General features: G+C 27.5%; 1 protein-coding gene across 4 annotated transcripts in view; it reads right to left on the reverse strand.

Annotated features, from left to right (window-relative positions):
* LOC117177665 (guanine nucleotide-binding protein G(s) subunit alpha) overlaps positions 1 to 17,592 on the reverse strand; it is a 165,416-nt gene that overhangs the window by 60,542 nt on the left and 87,282 nt on the right. For all 4 annotated transcript variants that reach the window (XR_004467735.1, XR_004467734.1, XR_004467733.1 and 1 more), the window contains exon 5: positions 16,483 to 16,580. Coding sequence is in view for 1 of the 4 variants with exons in the window: in XM_033368481.1 (XP_033224372.1) it covers positions 16,483 to 16,580 (98 nt within the window). In the remaining 3 variants the exon portion in view is untranslated. The remainder of the gene's footprint in view (positions 1 to 16,482; positions 16,581 to 17,592) is intronic.

The following is a 17,592-nucleotide window of genomic DNA, read 5'->3' on the forward strand; positions in this document are numbered from 1 at the left end:
CCCGCACCACGTGGCGTTGGAAAAGGGATAGGGGCGCGACCTTAAATTATTTCTGCCACTAGACTCAGGGGTGCATTTTTGCCCCCACAAGACGTCAATAGTAATTCTTGATTAGAAAATCGACCATAAAATGTGATTTATACATAGGACGTTTCGTTAAACGCGTCAAAAGCCAAAAACTATCAAAAAAACTCCGCAATTACATGGCTTCACTCTAAAATGTGTAAAAGTCCCTTTCGTATGCTTGACATATGCTTTTTGACGGTAGAGATAGTGTATACACACTTCGTAAACAAAAAACGTAATTTTTTAAAGTTTTAACACTGCAAATTATATTTGCACGTGTTTTAAGGTCCAGGTTTGTAATCAACCCATCAACATACATCAGTATACGATTTGACACGAAAATATTTTAAAAAAAGGAAAAAAAAGCCGGAAACATGCAATCTTGCCGGCGCCGGCAACTATCAATGTTACCGGCGCCGCGCCGGTAGGCTAGCCACTACGTTCCTTAAATTACATAAATTCCTTGAATGCCATGAATTCATTGAATTGCATGAATTCCTTGAATTTCACGAATTCCCTGAATTCCATGAATTCCACGAATTCCATGAATTCCACGAATTCCATGAATTCCACGAATTCCATGAATTCCACGAATTCCATGAATTCCACGAATTCCATGAATTCCACGAATTCCATGAATTCCATGAATTCCACGAATTCCATGAATTCCACGAATTCCATGAATATGCGCGATCTGCCACTACCTTGCTAGAAATATGCTTTCTGAAAAAACCGGTAAAAAAAATTGTCGTTACCGGTAATTTTTCTTACCAGTACCGACAGTGTATGCACTTCGTTTAAAATACCCTAAAAGATTTCCAAAGAATTCATGAAAATTCCAAAGTAGATATAGACCTAAAATCAATTGTTGTTAAACCATCGGTTAATTTATCGCAAGAAAATAACTTAAGTGATTTTTTTACTTTAAAAGTGACGAAGTTTCATAAAAAAATCTCTTGATATAAATAGAACCTGGTTAATTTTGAATTTTAAAAAAGAATTTGGATACAATAAGTATATGGATTTAAAAAAAATGAGAATTCCCAAAATAGATAAAAATGCAATTAAATTTAAACGGCATGATCGATAGGGCAATGACACCAAATACCGAGGGGTAAGCAGTCGTCGAGTTGTTATGACAAAGAAGATGCACTTTCTAGTCAGACGTGCTCTGACTAATTATAGGACTTTATTATGAGAGTCCGTAATTGTAGACGATTTACATAATTTTATGACGCGTACAAATTTAGACGGGTAAATGCACCAATTATAAAGGGGAGCATTTATCGAGGAAACGTCTGATTTTTTCTAAATTAAAACTGTTAAATGTTTTTAAGGTGATAGAAGTTGTTAAATGAGCCTTAATTAAGCTTCTGAATAGATAAGTTTATTTATTACAAATTCTTTAATTAGAAGAATTAGGAATTTTTCAATTCAATATATATATTTCAATTTTAAATTATACATAATGCAAATTCTTAAGATCTGATCGCTTCAAGTTTACAATTGTTCAAGATTTAATATTTAAAAGATGAATTAATCATTTTGACATAATTTACCATTTTAAAGATTTATTTTTTTAATTTTTCAATTTCAAATTGTGTTATAATTTAAATTTCCAAGTAATCTACCCCACTGCCATTTTAATAGTTTTGTTAAACAATCATTTTACATTTCATAAGAAATCTTAATTAATTATTGAGAAGTTCATTTTGATTCCAATTTAAAATGTTAATTCTTAAAATCTACAGAAGACAATTCAAAAATTCCAACTTCTTTTTCATTTTAAATTTATAAAGTTTGTAATTTAAAAGTCACACTTGTTCAATTTTAAATGTCAAAAATGTATAAAGGTTCATTTTTTGTAGGCTTCGACATTGTTCAATGTTCTTGAGCACAATTTGAACATAACTTTCAATAGAAGTTTTTCAACGTATGGCAAACGTGAAAAATTTTCCTTAGTTTCTACTATAGGTTTAACGTTTCTAACAAAACAGGTTATACATCTTAATTTTTACAAAAAATTAAAATTCAGAAGAAAAAAATCAATTTTGAAATTGTTAAATCAAAACTACGTGTTGAAAAAGTAGGGTTTTTCTTAATCTATAATATTCAAGGACGTTAAATCAGATGCGCCTTCTAGCAACACGTGCTCGGACTAAATATAGGACTTTATTATAAGATTCTGTAATTATAGTCGATTTAAAATTGTAAGATGAGTATAAATTTAGAAGATAATCAATTGAAGAGAGAGAGAATTTCCGACGGGGAACCATTTTTCGAGGGAATAGTTGATTCTTTTGATATTGAACGTTTGAAGCTTTCAGATTTAATTTTTGGCTGTTTTTGAAATTCTCCAAAATGCTCATAATTTAAACAAAAATAAGTATACAAATTGTTATCATAAAACATACCAGAAAATTTATCGAAATTCTAGAAAAAATTATTCTTAAGCGAAGTCTTTAAGCTAATACTGTAAGAAGTTATTACAAAGGAAGTGGCTGCATGTTCGTTAATTGTTATATCCCAAAAAATTTATCATTTTTAAATATTCTTGGACAATTTAAGACGATTTGTGTGAACATTTTTTCCTACTTTAAAATTGCTATTTTTGTTTCACCACAGTTACAACAGTTCCAAGAAAAAAAGATATAAACACCAATTTAAAAAAAAAAAATAATAAAGATCCAGATTTTAAAATTAAAAAAATTTCCCCAAAGCTATAATATCCAATGAAATTCAAGAAGATGCACCTTTTATTGAAACGCGCTCTGGCTAATTATAGGTCTTCATTATGCGGTTCAATAATTACAGTAGATTTATAATGATAAAATATGAACAAATTTAGAAAAAGTGATCAATAGAGTAAATGTACCAATACAAAGGGAAAAGTAATTTGCCGAGGAAACAGTTGATTTTTTCTAAACTTAAATTTAAATGTCATTTTTCAGTAGAAATCATTAAATTTTAAACCTCTGCCTTCTTACTATATTGGGGAACCAATAATTCCACTTTGGATTAGAAATCGTAATGAATCATTTCTAAGTTAATTTTGAAACAAGGATAGCATGACCTGCTTTTTCTAACAACTGGAAAAGAAAATTCTAATTTTTCCATTTCGAACATCAGAAATTAATTTAAAATTATTCACTTCTAGTAGGTTTCAATTCGGAAAATTTTAAAAAACTTTTTTAAAATGCATCCGACTTAGAATTAATAAAATTTTCAAAATTAAAATTCTGGAACTGTTTCACTTTGAATGCTTTAAATTTGCTCGGGTTCAAACGTTAGTTTTAATGCTTTTAAATTGAAATAGTCATTGAAATCCTTTGAAATCCCTTAAAATCACTGAGATCCGAAGAAATCCCTAATAGAAGTCCCTTCAAATTATTTAACTGTTTCACTTTGAATGCTTGAATTAAAATTGTTCCAATTTGAAGATTTCAATGATTTCAAATTAAAATAGAGCAACTTGGAATGATTCGTTCTGTAATTTATCTATCAAATTTTTATTTTATTTATGAAAGGTATCAGTTACAAAGATATTGCATTCAAAATCGGAACATGCTATCGTTGGATTCACTTATTGTAATTCTTTGCAATTAAATGGATAAAGTCTGCATAATATTACAAATTATGCACCCCTGAGTCTTTTGACAATATTTAGAAACCAATGTGGGGAAAATAAATTTTAACTTCTCCATTTCGCTCAGTGCATCGAATTTAAAATTATTAAATTTTCATACCTTTTAATTTGAAAATTATTTCTGAACATTTCAATGCTTTGAGATTAAAGTAGTGCGACTTTAAACGTTTCATTCATTAAATTTATCTGCATAAAAAATTTTTATTTAAAAGTTGCTTTTTTTAAAGACATTGCATTCCGAATTAGAACACGCTATTTTTGGATTCACTCATTGTAATAGTTTGCAGTTAAATGGAAATATGCAATAATTATGACTGAATTATTCTTTATTATGAATCAATAAATATTACTCTTTTGACAATATTTAGGAACCAACAATTCTGCCTCGTATTGGAAATCACAATTATTTATTGACAAGTTCTTTTTAAAACTAGAACTACAATAGTAATGGCCTGCATTGTTTAAAATATGGGAAAAACTTTGTTATGCATTTTTCTGCAATGAGCCGGAAATGAGATAGTTTCCAAATATAATTTTAAATTGTGCATTTTTCCATGCTCAGATTTCATTGCTTAAAAATATTCATAATAAGCAAACTGATTTAATTTCGATCTTAAATACAATTTTTAAACATAAAGACTAAGCTCAAGATGCGTTCCAATATGCAGGGGTTACTCACTAATATCTTAACATCTCTTTTAATTAAAGCCGAATAATTGTTTATCTCAATTTCTCGACAGAAAGCATTTTTCATTAAATTTTATACAAGGGCTCTTTTAAATATTATCAATTTGAGAAATGCATCTACGACTTGGGATTATTTTTTTTTCCTATCTAGCAATGTAATAATCTGAAAAGATTGTTTCAGAATCAAACACATCAATTTTAACTTTTTCATTTTGATCGATGCACCAAATTTAAAATTATTCATTTTTTGTAAGTTTCAATTTGAAAATTTTAATACAAATTTTAAACTGCACCTAATTTGGAATTATAAGAATTTTCAAAATTGACATTCTGGAACTGTTATAGTTTGAATACTTCAATTCAAATTTTTCCAATTTGAACGTTTCAATGCTTTAAAATTAAAATAGTTCAACTTCGAAATTTTCCTTCTGTAAGTTTTCTACTAGAAATTTTTTTATTTTAGAATGGCTAATTTTAAAAAGCATTGAATATAAAATTACAATATGCTATCGTTAGATTTACTTATTTTAATCCTTTGCAGTTACATGGAAAAATGCAATCTGCTTAAATTAAAAAATAGATAGTACCTTTTTTGTGTGCTATAAAATTTTGAACATTTTTTCACATGACCATGTTCGACCTAAAATCAACAGTTGTAGATTTATTTTGAAAAACTTGTTATTGTTTAACACTTTCTAGCATGGCGGGTCTTTGTCGCATACATATGTTTGGGGACTTTTTGCTATATCTTTATAAAGCCATTCCCAACGTATCTGTGAAAAACGGCTACTTTTACGAATTTTTTTCTCAAATCCTTCATTGACTGGACTAAAATAAAAAAATTAATTATTTTCAAGTTACTTTTAAAACAAAAATGGTATGATCTAATTTTTTTAACATCTAGGAAATTAAATTTAAAATTTTTCCTTTTTCGTCAGTACACCAAATTTTAAATTATTACTTTTTTTATCAGGTTTTAATTAAAAAATTTGAACGAACATCTTCAAATGCATCCGATTTAGAATTAAAAACATTTTCCATTTGACATTCTCGAATTATTTTATTAGAATGCTTCCCTTGAAATTGTTCCATTTTGATCATTTCAATTCTTTCAAATTAAAATAGTGCAACTTGGAACGTTTGATTCTGTAATTTTTCTACTAAAATATTTTTATTTTAAGATTGCTCATTTCTAAAGGCACTGAATTAAACATTAAAATAGGGTACGGTTGGTTTCACTTATTGCAATCGTTTGCAGTTGCATGAAAATGTATAATTTGCTCAAATATCCGAAATTATGCAGCCATGACTCTTTTGACAATATTTAGAAACCAATAATTCTGATTTGCATTGGAAAACGCAGTGAATTATTTCCAAGTTAATTTTCGAACGAGAATAGCCTGACCTACATTTTTTCAACAATTGGGGCATGAAGTATCGTGAATGGAGGGCACGCACAATGGTTCTAAGTGTAGACGCAGCGAGTATTAATTAAAGTGTTTGACGATTTGACAGGCGCAAAGCGAAGTCACATGCGACGATTGTTGACTAAACGGATGAACCTCTGTTTACATCTGCCATTTACGCGTCTTTCTCAACTCGCACAACGGCCACAATCTCAACATAGTTGGGTTGGACTTTTCAATTCAGCAATCTGGACAAAAGAGTGGCTTTGAAAACCCTTTTTTCCCGGTTTCATCAACTCTTCAAAATGATGAGCCAAGAACTGAAAATAGTATTTCACCGGAACTGAAGTATCCAACGTTTATGCAAAACGAAAAATAAAAAAAGTCCCTACCTAAAATCTGAAGGACTCATTTTGTGGCACTGGATTCAAAATAATTAGAAAAAAATGCCCATTCCCCTAGCTGTTGAGGAAAGCAGTCGCTTTCAATCCGTAGATCTCGAAAATCGAAAAACAAACTAAATTGTGTTCCAGGTATCTTAACTCTACAAAAATCATTTCTTAGATTTTAGATAAGAAACTTGGAACACATTTTAGAATTTTTTGCCTTCGATTATTCAGATTTGGGGATAAAAAAAAACTGCTTTCTACGGCAGTTAGGTGAATGAAACTGTTTACAAAATTATTAACCATAAAAATCTACTAAATTAATGTCTCAGCTTTTATTTAAGAAACTTGGAGCACACTTTATAATTATTTTTCGATTTCTGAGATTTAGGGGTGAAAAGGACTGCTTTCTCTGGCACCTAGGGGGTTGTAGATTTAAAAAAATAATTATTTAACATTAAAATATAAAACATTTATTCGTTACATTTTATATAAGAAATTCCTTTAATAATAATTTTTTTTAATTTTTCGTTTAAAGATCATAGAGAGAACAAAGTGTAAAAAGTAATTCGGGTAAAAATGCTTGAGCTAGTTTTGGCATGCAAAAAGATTCAGATCGGCTAGGGTAAAATAAAAGATAATTATTTTTTCATTTTACCCTTACCGATTTTTTTAATGGCGAGATTACACCCAACATTTTTACCTGTAACTCTTTTTACATTTTTCTGTGATTTAACTTTAAATAACTTTTTAGGCATTGAACATTAAAATGCATGAAAGTCGGTAATTCTCATAACCATTTACAGGGATTAGTGTAAATTTTGACCTTTCCAATTTCTTCAATCGCGTATTTTTACCGGCATTATATACTCAATCTAAAATTAACTGATGCAAACAATGTTAAATTTCGAGATTTCATATTTGCTCGAGATAAACAAAATTTGAATAGAATGAAATTTATGAAGTTATTTTATTAATGAGAGAATGTGTTTTATTCTGGTCATACGTATTACCGACCGTATGACCAGAATAAAACACATTCTCTCATTAACGATATTAACGGTCGAAGAAAGCTCACAGTGTGGATAAACTCCAATCACTGAATTCTTAATGTTATTTTATTAGTACAATACTGTTCGAAATAAGTATAAGAAATTTAGAATTTCAAGTTACGATGTCAAGAACTGTAATATTTTAATTTTATGCGCTTTCAATTAAATGATTTTAATTGGGGCAATTTTCAATTAAAGAATTTTGCTACGAAAAATCTAAAAAGGAATATTGTAAAATTTGACGAATTATCAATGTAGGATATGTCAATGTGATACCATTCGTTTTAAAAAATTTCAAACTTGAAAACAATCAATTGTGAATAAAAGGAATACAATTTTTTTTATCTGTACAAATTTAGAAATTCTAAAATAATAGAGTAAAAATTAATTGTATAAAATAGAGTAAAATCATTTATTTTAAATAAAGTAAAGTTTTTAAGGTATATTTTACTTTGTGAACTCAGGCACAACACTTTAACGTCAATAAATAATAGTTGTGTCGAGGACAAACAAAACATTATTACGTTTGCATAGGAAATGTTTCATTCTGAGAAAGGAAAGTATTTTCTGATTCCCAGAAGGAACTTACTCAACTGTATATTTACTCATATTTATCACGAATTTCCTTTATAGAATTTTTCTATAAGGTCAGATTTCAAAATGGCCAACTTTTCCATGTTTTCAAGGAAAAAATATTTCCACAATAGATCGAAAGGTAATGAAATTCTGCGTTCTGCATAAAAAAAATGCTAAAAATTTCAAAAATTTATAAATAAATATTTCTTTTCTATAATTATTTATCATATATAAAGGAAATTCGTGATAAATATGAGTAAATATACAGTTGAGTAAGTTCCTTCTGGGAATCAGAAAATATTTTCCTTTCTCAGAATGAAAAATTTCCTATGCAAACGTAATAATTTTTGGAAAATGAGAAAAACTCGATCGAATTGAAAACATTCAAGAAGCCTCAAATTTTTCACTGATTTCAGTAAAATTATTGTCAATTTTGAAAAATTAAAAAAATTATAAAAGAATTCAATAAAAGACCTAAGAATTAAATGTGACTTTTAAAGACTTCGAAGTCTTTAAGAAGAACTCAAGAACTTAAGAAGAACTCAAAAGAAATAAAAAAAGTTAATTTGTAATAATTAAAGGGAATTCAATAAACTTTAATGAAATTAATAAGAATTTGAAAGAATATAATTGAACCAAATTTGAAAAATCAGAAAAATTCCACCGAATAAAGTAAAATAAGAGTGAACGAGATACAACAGAATTAAAGTAGATTGAAAAAATGACGAATTAAATATTTTAAGAATTCATTGAATTAATTATGTTTGGAATGAATTGAAAAAATTTGAGAGATTTCAAAATAATTGAATGAAATGCCTAAAAACTCTAGGTGAGTTTAAAAAAACTCCAGGGTGAATAAAAAAAAACTAATAAAATGCAATAAATTGAGTAAACTTGACTGAATTCAGAATAATTTAAGTTAATTCAAAATAGTTCGGAATCTGTTCAAAAATTCGAAAGAATGTAAAAGAATGCAGGATAAATTAATAATAGTTCAGGGTAAATTCCAAAAAAATTAAATTTTTTTTTTAAATTTTTAATTAATTTTATTAAAATTGAAATTACTGCTCAGCAATTCAAAGGAACTGAAGAAAATTCGATGAAATTCACACGAAATCAAGAAAAAGAAAAATTAATTTAACTGAATGCAACACAATTTTTTTAATTCAAGAAAATTCCATATAATTCAGAATATAAATGGGAGCGAATAAAATTAGTCAATAAGAATCTTATAAAATCCATAAGAATTCGAGGTGAATTTAAATATCTGAAGGGCGAATTAAACAGATTTAAAATTTTTAAAAGATATATTAAATTCAGTGGATTTAAAAGGATTTCCAAAGAATACAGAGTGAATTAAAAATAATTCAAAGGAATTAAAAAAGAATCAGAAATCCTAGGATTCTGTTTTCATTTATTTAAAGAGATGAGTAAACTAGTATTTTTATTTTAAAAAGTAACTATAGTGACTTTATCTTTAAAAAGTGACAAAAAATATTTTGAGAAAGATAAGTGACTAAAAGTTACTTAAGTACCTTAGTGGCGTCCTGGTTAGACGAAGAATTTAAATAGAATATAATACTAAGTATTAAAAACCAGTTCAAAAACAAACTGTTTAAATTTCTCCCTACTGAGCAAGTCGGTTGAAAATTTTCAAATTTTTTATGGATGGGAAAAATGTGTTTTTCAATTCTTTTTGGGTCAAATTGATGAAAGTATAAAACCTTAAACGGCAAAAATAATATTTCAAAAAATGACGAAATATGCACTTTTGTTAATTTGCACCTAAAGTTGTCAAAAACCTAATTATATAATAATTAATTATACAAAAATTCTGTTTCCTATTTTAAACTTTAGTGCAATATTCCCAACAAAATACTAAAATATATTGCACAATTAATATTTCCTCGAATTCTTCTCATTGTTCTTAATTTTTTTAACTTGTTACGTTCTTTTTAATAAACTTAAGAAACACGTACATATCTCTAATTTTCGAAATTTTTACGGATCTTATGTAAAAATGTCTGATGGTTCGAGATCCGTATACAATAGAAAAAGAAATTTGTTTGAAACTTAAAAATATGTTCGTGTTTCTTTAGTTTATTAAAACGAGCAAAAAATAATAAACAACATTTTTAGAAACTTCAGGTACAAATCAACAAAATTGCATTTTTTAAGATACTTTTCGAAAAAAATGGTCTTCTTGCTATTTTTTTCGTCTAAAGTTATTAATTTCCATAAAATTTACAACAAATTTTTCCATACATAAAAAAATATAAATTTGAACATTTGCAATCGGCTTGCCCCCACTGGAGGGTAATTCATGTTTTTTAAATTTGTTCATAATTCCACAAATTTTTCAGCGCTATTACCAATCAATCTAATAATGTTGAGTAGTTTCGGCCCATCCTATTCTACAGCAACCATGTAAGCCCTAAAATTTAATCGACGTTTGCTTTTTTACTTTTTAATAGTTTTGGTACCTAATTTGAAGCTAACTAAGGGAATAATTTGCATAACACTAAAGAGCACTAAAAAAAACCTCATATATCTACATATAAACTATTCAAAGCTTTACAAACTCAGGCGGTTATAACTCTTTGAAGCACACGTGCATAAACGAGTGGTTCTATTAAAACGATTATCTCGTTAAGACATTGTTTGAGTCGATGTCGCGTGTATAAAAATACACACACACACATCCTTTCGCAATTTGAAAACTTAAAAAAAAATTATATTAAAAAATACCAATAGTTATTCCTTCTTTACTTAAAATATTTAAAATTAACCAAATTAATATTAATTGCCGATACATATTTGAAATATAACTATTTCTCCCCAAAAGTTATCAAAATTCCTATTTATTTGTCGCAGGCTTCACAGTATTCCCAATTTTTCTCAGCCAACTGAATTAATAGAACCTAATAAAAAAATTAACTATTTTTGGTTGAAATTTCATGTTTCTAATGAATTCATTTTTCTTATTAAAAATGCTATTATTTAGTTTAAAATTGTATTATTTTGTTCAAAATTCAACTATTTTGTTAAAAGGTCATATTTCTTGGTTGAAAATTCAACTGCTTTTCTGAAAAGTCGTCTTTTTGGCTGTATAATTCAACAGTTTGATTGAAATTTGGTTTCTTTCTTGACTAAAAAATATTTTCTTATTGAAAATTCAACTATTTTGTTAAACATTCATAATTTTAGTTGGATAATGTATCGCTTCCTGGAGAAATTGCATTTTTCGTTAACAAATGCAACTGCCAGGTTAAAAATTGATCTCTTTCAGTTGAAAATAAATTTTGGAGTTGAAAATTCGTCTTTTTTGGAAGAAAATCTACTTTTTGTATTAAAAATTCAATTCATTAGTTGAAAATAAGTCTGTTTCAGGTTAGGATTTAAGTATTTTGGTTAAGATTTGTCTTTGTTGGTTAAATCCAACAGTCCTTTTTATTTTAAATTAAAATATTTTTTCTTGTTAAAAATTATATTTTTAAACTAAAATTGAACTATTTTGTTAAAAATTCAACTGATTGGTTGTACAAAAATCCTTTTTGTTGAAAATTCATATTTTCTGGTTGCAATTTCAACTTTTTTATAGATTAATTGTTCTTTTGACTTAAAAATTTAAAAAAGTATAAAATTGAACTATACTACATCAATTTTGGTTAAAATATTTTTAGCTTACAAATGCAACCATTTAGGTCAAAAATTAAAAAAAAAGAAAAACATTATAAACTAAAAATTAATCAAATAAAATTTGGAATTGCATTGCATCCATTGTTTAAAATATTACGTTGAAAATATATGTAATTTGTAGAAAATTTGAATGTTTTGGTAGAAAATGTAACAAATAGGTTAAAAAATGATATTTTTGTTGTTGTTAAAAGTTCAACTGTTTAGTTAAAAATTAATCTTTTTCAGTTGTGGATTCAAGTATTTTGTTGAAAATTCATTATTATTGGCTGAACCCACCTGTTTTTAGTTTAAATTAAAATATTTCCGTTGAAATATCAACCATGACATTTTTTTGGAAATTCAACTCCTTGGTTGAAAAAAGAACTACTTTCTTACCAGTTTTTTTGTGGTTGAAAATTCTTTGTTTCTGAGTATAATTATTTTTTCAAATTGATATTGTTAGGTTCAAAAATGCAATTGTTTTGTAGAAAAATTATCTTCTTGGCTTGGAAATTAAACAATTTGATAGAAAATTCAACTATTTTGTACAAATTTAACTTCTTCTGTAGAAAATTCTTTTTTTTTTATTGAAAATTTAACAACTCCATTTTTTGTTAAAAATTTATCTCTTTTAATTTAAAAATTCGATTATTCAGTTCAAATTTTCTAAAAAGAAAAAAATATAAAATAAAAATCGATCAAATAAAATCTGGAATAACATCACTTCCCCAGATTAAACAATTAAACGGAAAATTTATGTTGTTCGTTGAAAATTCCATTATTTGGTTAAAAATTTATTTGTTGAAAATTGTTCTTCTGGAAACAAAATAAACTTCTTGGTTGAAAAGTTAACTATTTGGTTAAAAACTTATATGTTTTATTGATAATTTATCTTTTTAGGTATACAATTAATCTTCTGTGTTGAAAATTGACCTTTTTATTAGAAAATTGAACTATTTGATTTTGTAGAAAGATCATCTTTTTTTTTAATGTAACTGTTTGGTTAACAATTAATCTGTTTTGGTTGAGGATTCTACTCTTCTGTTAGAATTTCGTCTCTTTTGGTTGAATGTAACTGTTTTTAATTAAAAATAAAAACCTTTTTTTTTGTTAAATCATCAAGTATAACATTTGTTGGCATTCACCTATTTTCGTTGAAAATTAAATTTACAGTAAATTTACAGTATGTTGTAATTCAATAAGATGGTGAATAATTTTGAGAAAATAGTGCCTTCAAAGTTACTTTTCTCGAAATTGTAGTAAAGAAATAGTACCGGATTATAAGAATTGGTACCGGATTATGGACGGATTTAAAATCGTTTTGGCAAATCAATTATTGTTCACTTTTTAATACTTAAAGTACAGATACATTAAAAAAATATAATTTATTCATTTATTCATATTGAAAGTGGATAAAATAAAAATGTTTTTTATTCAAAATCTAAAATGGAAAATTCTTGAAGCAAAAGATTTGAAAATGACGCATTGCAAACTGAATGATAACATAATTGAAAAAGGTAACAAACTCAACTAATTACTGTTAAAAACTGTTGAAATAGAATTTGAACAGATTTTTCTTCTAAAAATTTATCAAATTCCCGGTCAAAAAATAAATTCACTCTTATTTCCCGGTTTTTCCGGGTCTCAAGAAATTCCCGATCATTTCTCGGGGTTTACCAGTCCAGCGGTCACTCCGCCTGTCTCTTATTTGAAAATCCAATCTGGCGTGGAAGAAACGAATTGAAGAAAAAGTGTCTGATTTTATCAATGGGGTGTTATAGGATCTGAGAGGAATCGATTGGATTGATCAGAAGTAGAAGTAGAAGCTATTTACTTACTGAATAACGAACGAACGAACACGCTTCCGATACAGGTCGGATATATATATATATATATACATGTATGTATGTTATTCGACGAGACCACCCACGGACCACTTAGTATATGTTCTCCGGAGGTGGTACAAGAATAGTATGCAAGCAACGCATACAAAATACCGTCAATAGCTTATTGTCCCCTTTATAGCAAAGTAACTTAACATAGTTGCTTAGGTTATATAGTAGTCGGTCGTAAATCGGAGGTACTAAAGAGATTTGTCACCAGGAACTCAAATTACTTGTTTGCTTACAGAAATCGCTAATTGAATTCAATCAAAGTTATTCAAATGAGATACATCTGTAGCTAGGAATATCTGGCTTTGTCCGCTCATACATTCTACATGTTAAGTTACTATTTCCGATTTCAATTCAATTGCAACAATTAGGACAACCGAAGCGACAGTGGATCAGGTTTTAAAAACTGACAAATTTCAAAACTGCGATTTTTAAATTGAAGCCCGTGAAGTTCAAGCCCAACAAATTTTAAGTTTAAAATATAAATTCAAACTATATTTACTTGGGTCTTACGTGAACGCAAGACTTAATTTTCAAATTTCCCTGACTTCTCCCTCACTTTTTGCTGCACAATTATTTATCTTCCCTGTATATATATTCAATGAACAGTATTTTAATTTTGTAACAGTTTCCATATAGTATGTTTTATAAACGAAATAAAACAATTTCAAATTAAAATATCCGAATTTCAAATATACTTATTTATTTCAAACAAAAAGCTGACTTTATACTACAAAAAAAAATGAATTTGCAATCGAAACGGACGAATTTTTCACAAAACAGTTGAATTTTCAACCGAAAATAAGTAACTTTTAAATAAAACAATTCAATTGAAAAAAAAACCGTTAAGTGTTTAACAAAAAGTTGTATTTTCGACCAAAAGAGATGACTTTAAAAAAATAGTACTTGAATTTTCAACATAATAAATATATTTTCAACGAAATAGTTAAATTTGTAACCAAATACTTTAATTATCGAGATAAAAAGTCAAATATTTCAGTGAAGTTGATTTTTAAGGCTTATAGGGTGCATTTGTGAAATAAAATTAAATTTCAATTAAAAAATATGAATTTTCAATCACATAGCTGGATTTTCAACAAAATACTTGAACTTTTAATCAAATAGTTGAATTTTCAACCTACAACTATGAATTTTTAACACAGTCCTCGAAGTTTTAATTTAAAAAAATATTAAATTCAACAAAAGCTGTTGCATGTGCAACTAAAAAGTTTGCATGTGCAACTAAAAAGTTGAACTTTCAACGGAAAATTTGAACCTTTAACAAAAAGTGAATTTTCGATCATACAGTTGAACTTAAAAAAATAGTTGAACTGTCAACCAGAATAGATTGATTTGGAGCCAAAACAGATGAAATTTGTACCAAAAGAGATGAATTTTTAAAACAAGAAGACCAATTTTCTACCAAACCATTTAATTTCAACAACAATGTTAATTGCCAACAAAATAGTGGAATTTTCTTAAATGATAGTTAAATTTTCAAAATAAAACAAAAAAATTGAACAGAATAGTTTAATTTTCAAGCAAAGATATGAATTTTCAACCTTATAGTAGAATTTCGAAGAAAAAATCACCAAACTTCAACCAAAAACAATTGTATTTTCAACGAAATGATTTAATTTTCATGGCAAGAAAGAGGGATTTTGAGGAATACAGTTGAAGTTTTCATCCAAAAAGTTCAATTTTTAACAAAAAGATAAATTCTCAAACAAATAATAGACTTTACAACAACAACGACAACAACAAAATAGTTGAAAGGTCAACCAAAACAGATTATTTTTTAATCACCAAAAAATATCAAATTTGTACCAAAAGAAAGATTTTTAAAACAAGAAGACGAATTTAGACCAAAAGAGATTAATTTTTTACCCAAAGAGGCTCAGAAAACAACTTTTGAACAAAATAGTTAAATTTTCAACGAAAACAATGAATTTTGTTGGAGCTTAAATAAATAAAAATGAATTCTCCTCGAATAATTTAAAAGTTGATACTTCAACCAAAAAACAATTTTTTAATCAAGAAAAATTACATTTCTACTAAAAAGATGCATTTTTAAAAGAGGTGTTAAACCGTTTATTCGAATTTTTAATGCCAATTTGGACAAATTTGGACAATTTATAAAATCAATACAACCCCTTTTTTGGTGAAAAGATGAATCTAAGAGTCAACTGGTATCATTGAAATTCGATTTATTCGAATATTCGGGCAAGTCAAATTTCGAAGATTCGACTTAACTTTTGGATCAATTTTTTAGCCAAGAAAAAATAGGATATTTTCATTTAAAAATGATAATAATCCAAGGATATGAAGCCGGATTAATACAGATTAAAATTTTTTCTAATTCAAAAAACCTAACGTTCCACGCGTGTCTAAATTTGTATTAAAAATTCGAATAAATGGTTGCACACCTCTAATTTTTATTCTAGAGGACGAACTCTTGTATCCAAAACAGTTGCATTTTCGAAATGATTACATTTTCAAAGAAATAGTACAATTCCTAGCCAAAGAGATGAATTCTGAGTCGAAGTACGATAAGAGACTTTTCAATACAAAATAATGAAATTTCAACCAAAAATAGTTGAATTTTATTGTTGGATTCTATAAATACCGTTATTACAGTTTTTAATCTATTCTATCACTTTTATTTACTTTGTATAGTCTGATCATAATTTCACAATCTTCTATACATTATGGGTTAAGTTATCTGTTAATTTTTATGATTTCATCAAATCTGTAGCTGTCCCATTTATCCTGTATTTTTGCCTTCGAGCTCCTAGTCAACTGAAGATTATCTGAATTACGAGGCATGTGCAGATTCGTAACAATTTGAATCAGCGAGCATGCGACAATCTAAAGCGACGAAACCTTATCGTTCCAAGTTTTTTATGTATCGCGATCGCGATAGCAGATCGCATGTATCATCACGAATTATGGATAATATCTACCAGTCAATATCTAACATTAAAACTAAATTGTTTTTAACTAAATCTATTAGAAATAATTAATAATTTTCTAAGGGTAAAATTGTTTTGCATGAATTTGTATGTATAATTATTTAATTATAAGTTGACTTACTATTTGGCGCAGTCAATGAGCTGGTACTCGTTACTCCTCTCAAAGCTTTGTTGAACCCCTCTATCCCTCCAAAGGTTTTCGACGATTTCATAAAACTCCTGAAAAAAAGACAATTCCATCATTATTCAAATTACAAAAATTGTTTTATCAAATCTATCAAATTTTTGTTCAGAACCTGATATAAGATTTACTCAATATTTGTAAGTAGATATCTAATCACTCATCTGTCCACAAAACGTCTAAAATTAGGATACTGTTTTAAAATCGTTCAAGATTCTAAGGTCAAGTCAATATTTAATTCCTGATAAGATAAGACAAACCGGTATGAAGTTATTCCAAGTCAGGCCAGAAAATTACTTGCACAAGAAAGAAAAATGTGGAAGTTGTAGATGATAAGTCAATACTCTCAAGTTTTCTAAATTAGGATATACCAGTTTTGCAATTTGAGTTGTTAAAGGAAACCAATATTGGAATTAGGTAACGTAAATCAAGAACCAAGAGAAAAAATAGCTTGAAATAAAACTTTTGTTTGATTAATAGCAGTTTTGTTGATTTAATAAAACATTTTTGATTACTGACTCGGCAATAAATAACCCAGAGATTATAAATCGAGACTATAAATAAACACACACAAAACAATTATTAGATGAATTAAATCTTATCAAAATTACTTCATCATAATACAATGTTATTAAAGTTAAACAGAATTATTTAACCACTAAAACTAGAGGTAGACCAGTAGCAATTTTGAAATACTTATACATCTGAATTCAATATTTCAAAGAATTCAATTTTTTTAAATTTAAAAGCCTATTAAAGAGTTCCAATAAAAATTGTGACGCCTTTTTATACTATGAATGAAAAACTTTATATTATATAATTTCATCAGTTTTAATTTAACTAGCATCATCAATAACCCGCTTCACGCGCATGTGGTTTTCCAAATGACCAGGAAAACAATGTTTGATACAAAATTAAGAATTTCTAATATAACTTCATTTTAAAGGTTATATCAATACAGTCTGTCAAGTTAAAGCGTGGGTGGCTTTACTCGCAGTCGGTAAGGTGTATCGACATGATTTTGGTGTCAAAATATTAAGAAGAGCTCCC

This window comes from Belonocnema kinseyi, chromosome 8, assembly GCF_010883055.1.
Source record: "Belonocnema kinseyi isolate 2016_QV_RU_SX_M_011 chromosome 8, B_treatae_v1, whole genome shotgun sequence".
NCBI lineage: Eukaryota > Metazoa > Arthropoda > Insecta > Hymenoptera > Cynipidae > Belonocnema > Belonocnema kinseyi.